At 45.3% G+C, this 8,736-nt stretch overlaps 1 protein-coding gene across 1 annotated transcript; it reads left to right on the top strand.

Annotated features, from left to right (window-relative positions):
* The first annotated feature begins 248 nt into the window (after nt 1–248).
* Nucleotides 249–8,501, top strand: LOC106745907 (kelch-like protein 10). Its single transcript, XM_014621909.1, has 9 exons — nt 249–421; nt 1,969–2,306; nt 2,643–2,974; nt 3,218–3,402; nt 4,013–4,224; nt 5,091–5,426; nt 7,370–7,492; nt 7,752–7,916; nt 8,359–8,501. Exons 1-9 carry the CDS (start codon nt 249–251, stop codon nt 8,499–8,501), a joined length of 2,007 nt encoding a protein of 668 aa, XP_014477395.1.
* The last annotated feature ends 235 nt before the right edge of the window (nt 8,502–8,736 follow it).

The following is an 8,736-nucleotide window of genomic DNA, read 5'->3' as shown; positions in this document are numbered from 1 at the left end:
CTATGATCTCGAGAGATCGAGAGGCCCGGCCGGTTTCGCAGCTCTCGTCTGTCATGCACGCGCGTTTCCGCGCTACTCGTGTCTGCCGAGGGAGCAAACGCAAGAAGGAAAGAGCTCCGCTGAAGAGGGCTGTTCGACAGAAGCAGAAGAGGAGGCGGTGGTAAGCCCGGGGCATGTGGCGATCGTTCGGCGAGGCACCGGTCGCACGTGGCTCCATTCGCCACCGTGACGAAGCCCACATTGGCAGGATGAACTTCAGGAAGTCGTGCCGCTGCCGAGTGTCACGCGCCGCCACTTCCGCCGTCGGCAGACTCCACAGGCAGACTCCGAAGCGGAAGCAGTCGGCGAGAATCAGGAAATGCATGTGTCTGCCGTCTAATTACGCCCTCGTGAAGTTCCCTGTGGTCTGGTCCGAACTCAGGTCCGTAATCGCGCGCTCACGTTATTAAGGCCTTGTTACACGCGATGAGGATCGTTAGTTCTCTCGTGGCGGACAGTGTGTAGCTTTCAGATAATATCGCGCGCGCGAGCTTGTGAGATATAGCGTGAGGCAAGCGTCCGTTCTTGGGGATTCAGGATGCAGCTTTTCCGTACTTTTTCTCTCTCTCTGTTACTTTATGCATTTAAAGTGTCAAATAACATCGAAGAGGAGGAAAGAGTCGGTCCGGTCGTTTGAACGATTTGACATATTACGGTGTATCTCTCTCTCTCTCTCTCTCTCTCTCTTTCTCTCTTTTTCTAGCGTAAAATACGAAATTCGTATTTTCATTTTTGCTTTGATAAATTGCGCGAATCTCTCCTTCTCTCTTCTCTTTTATCAGACTAAATTATTGGCGCCGCATGCTGTGTCTCGTTTTATATTTAATTTGTTTTTCAAGATGGTACGTTAATTCTACATTTCCGTTTCCATTCCTCGTTTTAACACATGTAATGCGAAATGTACAGATCGTTAATTAAGAAGAGTGCGCACTGCTCAGCGCAAACGTCATGCACGATTCACAAAGAGAGGACAGTGTTTCGCCGATTTTAATCTCCTCGGACGTGGTGAATCTGCATAAAAAATTAACCGACCCGCTCATACCCGGGGCGTTTCGTCCAACGCGCGTTCTAAGTAGTAGTTTTTAGCGTTTGAAGTTTCAAGCTTAGTAGCTAGCAAGCGGCGCCGCATAACGAAGCGGCGCAAGCTGCGTCGTGACGATCTTTCCTTTATTATTTTCACTTATTGCGTAGAAATAAATATTTCCCATGCAAATTTTATTTTAATTGTTTGATTTAAATTTGCTATATAAATATTTTAGCACGCTTAAATATTTATATTACAATTAAATAAGAGGTTTTTAATTACATTTAAATACATTTCTATAACGAAATGGTAAAGCGAATGAAAATTACTTGAGAAACATATTTTTATTTATATAACTCTTGTGCGAATCGATCTGTGCGTTTGCCCGACGCGAGAGTCGGCGGCGCATATTGATTCCCCCGCTGTATTATTTTATGCGGACATTTCGAAATCTCCTTATCGCGGGAGTGCGAACTGTTGTACCGCCGAACCGTGCACGGCGCTCGCGTTGAATGCGAACTACGCGTAGTATCGCGTTGCGCCGGCAACGCGGATGAAAAAGTTGCTCAACGGTTTCCCGCGTCGTTACATTATCGATTCAATTTCGGAGAGCTCGGGGCGTAATGCCAACGCGAAGGTTTTAACCAAGTTTCAAATATATTAAAAATAAACAAATCAACTAGGTTTTACACCGAAATATATTCTTCGTGCTTCTCTGCACGGGAAAAAAAAGCGCGGAGTTTTGCAGTAACATTAAATCGTGGAATTTCGATTTTGCAATGTTTCCGAAATATCAAGGCTCGCCCTTCGCACCTTTTGGTACGGTGATTTTACGTGGTAGTACAAGTCGTTAATTAAGAAATGTGCAGCGGTTTTAGAATGATAACCAGGGCCGCCGGTTTCAGGGCTAATCAGCAGCTGTGCGACGGTGCTATAAGATGCGCGGGGGATCAAGTTTTCCCGGTTCATCGCGTCATATTATCCGCGGTGAGCCCGTACTTCAAGGCCCTTTTCACCTACAGTCTGAAAGGCGGCAAGACCGAGACCACGGAGGTCGCCATCAATTTCGTTCGCGGCGAGCTCTTCAGCCTGATCCTCGATTACGCCTACACCGGCACCTGTAACGTGAATGCCGACAATGTCGAGCAACTATTACCGCTCGCCGATCAATTCGAGGTGCTCGGGATCGTTCAGCTCTGCTGTCAGTTTTTGCTGCAAGAGCTGCGACCGGACAATTGCTTAGGTGAGTCGGAAAAATCACGAAACGCCGAAGCAAGAAACACGAGAGATCTTAACTATCCTTAATTTAATCGTTTAACTTTCTTCTTCATTGCCAAAGGACGTACATTTCGCGATTAAATCACAAGTCACGTGTTTTAAACGCTGTGCCGAAATTAACTCGAAACTTTCACCGTAACTTTGGTCTCGTGTGACGATAGAACTCGAAGGGGTTGAATTTCTCTAATCCTCGAGATCATCGCCACCTTTTTATAACGTTCGATCTTGGAAAACCTTCTCAAGACTCAACTCATTCGCATTTCTCTCGGATGCAATTCGCACTTGGTCGCGTTGGCCGCAGGTATCTTGAAATTCGCACGCCACTACTTCTGCCGCGATCTCGAGAAGCAAGGCCGGAAGTACGTGCATCACCACTTCAAGCGGATAATGCGGGAGAGCGGGGAGTTCAAGGATCTTCTTTGCGACGAGCTGGAGGCGATATTAAGCCACGACGAGCTCAACGTTAAAAATGAGGAGATCGTGTTCGACGCTGTCAGGACGTGGGTCGAGAGCCGGCTGGAGGAGAGACGGCCCTATCTGCCCAGGTTGCTGGGATGCATACGTTATGGCCTCATGACTCATAAGTATTTCGTTAATAACATCGCCGGCTGGAAGCTCGTCGATGGGGATGAAGTAAGCACGCACCTTCGTCACTCCTGTTGACCGTCGCGCTTCGCTCCGGCTTCGCTCCGGCTTGCATAACAATGAGCCTAAGCGTAGTGCGCATATTATACGTACGTCTCAAGGCGATCCAACGAAACGTAAATATGACGTTAACGATAAGCGCCTCACGTACGTAACGCTTTCGTTACCCCGTCCTCGTGGTGAAGGACGATTTTACAATAACGTCGAATCTATCCGAATGTGTGTCCCAAGGCCTGCCAGAAAATACTGTTGCCGGTGAATGCTTATTTAACCGAGCGGGACTCGAAGCAGAACGGCGGGGAGATCGATCTGAGGAATTCCCTCACGAGGCCGCGCGTACCCTACGAAATTCTCTTCGCGATTGGCGGATGGAGCACAGGTTCGCCGACCAATTTTGTGGAGACTTACGACACGAGGTGCGCCTAAGCGGCAAAGTCATATCGCGTAACGGAGATTTCCATAGAAATTGAAATTTAAGACCGTATGAAAGTATCGCCGCGCGTACGTACGCAGCGATGGGGAGTGAGAGAAAGGGAGTTTAGGTTTAGCGTTGAAAAAAAAATAAATAAAAAGAAACGCGAGAGAAAAACAGATACGTAAATATTTTGCACAGAGGGAGATAGGGTGACAGATTTTGTGACGGGAGTTCATGGTTCTCTTAGAAGGAAGATACCTATGACGCGTATTAGTTACAAGTTTGCTCATTATTTCGCTTGATGTAATCTTGAAGCGATCTTGGTAAATATCGCTACTCGGGGATATTTTTCATGAAATATTAAGTAGCGTCCCGAAGAGGGGAGTGCATTTTTCATAAATCAAGCGAAGATCTGTCACTAAAGTGAGGTCGGGAATATTAAAACGGCGTGGATGAGGTCGTAAAGAGTCAAAAGAGCCCGAGCGCGTGTACCGGGGTGATTTTCAAGTCGCGGGAGATATACACCGACCTTGCTCGAGCTTTGAAGATCGTAGGGTAGAGAGATATCGACGCCTCCGGATTTATGTAATGTATGGAAACGTGAACTCCAGAGCTGACAGGTGGTTTCTATCAGTGAGCACGGACGTAACGCCAAGGGCTTATCACGGATTATGCACCCTGAACAATCTCATCTACATGATCGGCGGATACAACGGTAACGAGCACTTCAACACGGTCCGGTGCTTCGACCCGGTGACGAAAGAATGGCAAGAACGAGCTTGCATGTATCACGCCAGGTGTTACGTCAGCGTTTGCGTTCACGGTGAGTTTTGGAATATCAGAACGTAGACGAAAGTTATGCCGTTAATAGTAGCTCATCGAGGCTTTCTGTTAATTAGGAATACGATCGTAATATCACCTTCTACCAATGATCGTAATAATAATATTTTTATTAGTCGACTTACAACTTAGTATGTAAGGAAAAGAAAAGAAAACTGTATATAATTATCCTTCTTAGTCCTAATTATATTTTTCCCCTAATTAGGGGAGGCCAGGGCAAATTGGCTAAAAGAGTAAGTTGGCTAATTGATTATTTCTGTTGTTTCCTAACAGGTTACAGAGTCGAGCAGGTAGGGGTTTTCCTAACCGTCTTCGACATATTCGAAATCTCTGCTTGCTCGTTTCTATCCGTTCGAAAATAGAAAACAGAAATAATCGATTAGCCAACTTATCCCTTTAATCAACTTATCCAAAGCCCCCTTAATTGCTGCGTTAACGGCGGGCTGTTAAACAAATGATTCCATAAGCGTCTGCTAGAATTCGTTACTTAAAAGCGGAGATATTAAGGGGTGCCATAATACCACCCTCTCGTTTATCAATTAAGAGACACCTTACCGTCGTCAAACTTGTGCAAATGTTAGATGTTAAATGCTTTTTCCATAGAGCGCTCTTCAAGGGAAAAATAGTAAGATTCGTCATTTCCTACTCTCCCTCCGAAAGAATCCAGGAAGATTTATTTAAACGTGAGAGAAAGGATGCTTCACTCTCCTCGTCCTCCGTCTTCTCCTCCTGTCCGGGAAACTCGCGGTTACTCATTCCCGCCGCTCGTTTAACCAAGATTATTTACCACGCTCCATTCGCTGGGCGCTATTGTTTATTTATCGCTCTGTCCCCGGGCGGTCGTTGCAGGCGGCAAGATTTATGCGCTCGGCGGATTCAACGGTCGCACGAGAATGAGCTCCGGCGAGCGGTACGAGCCGCAGAAGAACCAATGGGAGATGATCCCGGCCATGCATCGGCAACGATCGGACGCCAGCGCGGCGGTGCTCCACGACAGGATCTACATCGCCGGCGGCTTCAACGGCCAAGAGATCCTCAACTCGGCCGAGGTCTTCGACGTGGAGACCAGCCAATGGAGCAACATCCGCGCGATGATCAGCCCGCGATCCGGCGTCTCCCTCGTCGCGTTTCGCGACAGTCTCTACGCCCTCGGCGGGTTCAGCGGCGTCGCCAGACTCAGTTCCGGTTAGTTCGAATTGTTGCGAACTTTTTGAAATTAGTTTCGGCAATTCTCCAGTTACTTTTCGCAATTTCGAACGGCTGAAGGCCGTTCGGACTTCTCAGGCCTGAAAGTGTAGTCGAATTGCACAAATTACTCGACCTGGTGTTATTTGTTTGAATATTCTGAGCTCTTCTGAGCGTTATCGGAAGTCGAGAGCCTTTGATATTTTCTTATGACGATCTTAAATTGTTGAATTTGTTTGTTAACATTAGAACATACTTAATTGACGGTATGCTTGCTAACTGTAATTTTGACAGCATATTATACAGTGATGTTAAAAAGATGTTTCTATTGGGTTATCGGGGAGGTTCGTACGAGTTTCTTGGATCAAAATGAAACGTAATTTTTGAATATTAAATTGAAACTTTATTCGACAAAGTATTTACCATTTTGTTGCATTATTTTAACTCAGCTTTCAAGCAATCTTCATGATTTAGTCCCCGAAAAATTTCGCTGATTTGGAGGCAAAGAAGCCATCCACGTGGCTTTTTGCCTGCAAACGACCGAATGTTTTTCCGTTCAAAAAATTTTATAAAGACCAGAACAGGTGGCAGTCCGATGACGTAAGGTCTGGCATTGCTTGGTGCAACAAAACGTCCTTTCTATTCGCAAGTTCTGCCCGCCTCTGTTGAATGTTTCGGTTCAAATTGTCCAATTGGCTGCAGTACACGTCCGAATTTATGGTACGGCTCTGTACTAATAGATGCTCATGATAAAGAATATTTTTATAATTCCAGGCACAAAGTGTAACTTTCTCTGCATGGATATTTGGCTTTGGTATTGTTTTTGGCGGTTCGCCAGTTTGGTCCCACGAGCATTTTCGCATGACGTTATCGTAAACAATCTATTTTTCTCGCCACAATATGTTTAAAGCATGGGTCAGTTTTGTTGTGTTTATACAGCAGATCGCAAGTGAAAAATCGATCCATTCAACCTGTTTCGTGCAAATTGTGTGGAACTCAAACATCGTAGCGAGGAATGTTTCAAAGCTTCACCAAATAATCATGAATGGTACTTTTCGGAACACTTATGATCTTTGCTACCTCCTGAGTCGTGTATCGTGCTTTATTTTCGATTTTATTTTATTAACTCCTTAATTTGATTATTGTCTACGACCGAAGGTCTTCCAGCGCGCTTTGCATCTTCAAAGTCAAAATGTAGCGAACTCCTTCCAAACGATTGATAAAGCGATATTATCGTCTCCATATATTTTACAAATTTTGCCCGTTGTTTGCACAGCCGTTATTTCTCTCTTTACTGCAGTAGAAAAACATCACATGCCGAGAAAGCTCATTTTTATCTTTAATCTTCGCAGTTCAATAACAGACTAAACCGATCTCAACCAACCATTTACTAAGTGACGCGTTGAAATGCCTCTTATCAAACGATACATACATATACTTTCAATTACTTGGAAAATTTACGCAACCCTCAATTTCTCGAACAACACAATATTTGGAGAAATTGCTGGAAGGAAATCTAGTTTACGTTAATGCTTATTGATTTATATCAATTACATCTAATTTTAAGCACAAATGCGCGTATATTTGATGACTGGCAACAAGTTTTCGTAAGTATATTATTGTCTCATGACATTGTGTTTTACGTTAGTAATTAATTCGAGTCGTGCTTAAGGAAGTCTCACGGAACTTCGTGCATTTGTCAGAATTGAGTTTGATAGCGAAATGTTTGTCCAACCGACGTAGAAGTGGCTGTCTCGTTCTAACTACGCCAGTTACGCAATATCGTTTACGCGTTACAACAGTTTTACGGATACTTTCTCTCTGTACCTGTGTGACTGCACGGTAAATATTTTACATGGCGACTGTTTGAAATAGCAGTACACTCCGCATTGAAGAGCACCATTCTAAAAATATATATATATATATATATATTTATTTTTCAGGAGAGCGCTACACTCCAAACCATTCCGACCAGTGGCACGAAGTGTCGGAGATGTTTAGCCCACGCAGCAATTTCGCCACGGCGGTCCTCGACGATATGATTTTTGTCATTGGCGGTTACAACGGTATTTTCCTGAAAGAAATCCTCACCTTGTAACATCCCCTCCCTCCCGACTTCGACCATCGAAACGCGTCGTGAATATATTTTTTTGCTTTTAACAAATCCCCAGTAAACCTCTGAATATGCGTGCATCTCGCGTTTGGACGATTTACGGATGAGGGATTCACGATGGGGATTCTATTGATTAGGAAAGGTTTTATTAGGGTCGGTGTTGAATTCCTGCAGACGTGTGCGTGTTTACACGTGCAAATGTGTGTTCGCAGGATCGAGCACGGTCCCGTACGTCGAGTGTTACGACGCGGACTACAACGAATGGTACGACGCATCTCCCATGAATCTCAGCCGCAGCGGTCTCAGTGCCTGCGTGATAGGTTTAGCGAACGCGCGCGAATATTCCTATCTGGGCAAAGCTCAGGATCTTGGTCAAGGTCGGTGCAATATACGACACCTTTCGCCTTTTGTCGCGAATCTCAAAGGAGATGATTAAACTCCTCTCCGACCGCACGCGCCCTCCCCCCTCCCCCTCGCATACGTATTTACGACGGGGCGCCTCGATGGGTTCATAAGCAACTCTTTCTGCGACGCGGATACAGGCGATATCGATCGATCGAACGCTCCCGAGTGAATTATTCCTGAAAGTGTCGCGATTGCGTGAAATTATGTCCGAGTCATCGTTTCGACGAAATTCGGAAAATGCCGATGGATTTCGGAAACGCGTGAAAAAATACACGAGAGTTCGTTTATTCACTGGGTTAGATTATCGCACGAAAAAATCCCACCGACACAGCACGTTCGTATACGCGACTCTTCACCTTTTCCGCGAGAGAGGAGGAGTCCTGATGGATTAAATATGCCGATGTGACCTTTCAGGGCAAGCAACGTCGAAGAGCCGGGAAAAGTTTGGCCAACCTGACGAGGCTTCCGCCGAGACTAACGACATCATCGCCGTGGATGAGGAGGGGATACAATGGACGCGGGACGAGTCGATGTACGTTGTACAAGAACTCGATTGAACGTCGTCGGAAAAATCGAAGCGCCACAAGTCGACACAACATCGTGTCGTTTTGTGGATTTTTGTGGATGTCGTTTGTAGAAAAAAGAAAATTCTGAACATCTAATCGAACAAACGAGTCGATTTCAATAACAGTAAATTAATATCGTAGCTTCCTCTCGGGAAAATGTCAAAAGACACTTTTCCGGTAATATCCACAAATTTTTTAGAAAACGCGATGTTGTCTCGGCTGACGT

The sequence above is a fragment of the Dinoponera quadriceps genome, unplaced genomic scaffold (genome assembly GCF_001313825.1).
Source record: "Dinoponera quadriceps isolate SergipeBrazil2010 unplaced genomic scaffold, ASM131382v1 scaffold1872, whole genome shotgun sequence".
In the NCBI taxonomy this organism is placed as follows: domain Eukaryota; kingdom Metazoa; phylum Arthropoda; class Insecta; order Hymenoptera; family Formicidae; genus Dinoponera; species Dinoponera quadriceps.
Note: the sequence above shows the minus strand (reverse complement) of the source record. Positions and strands in the feature narration are given on the sequence as shown.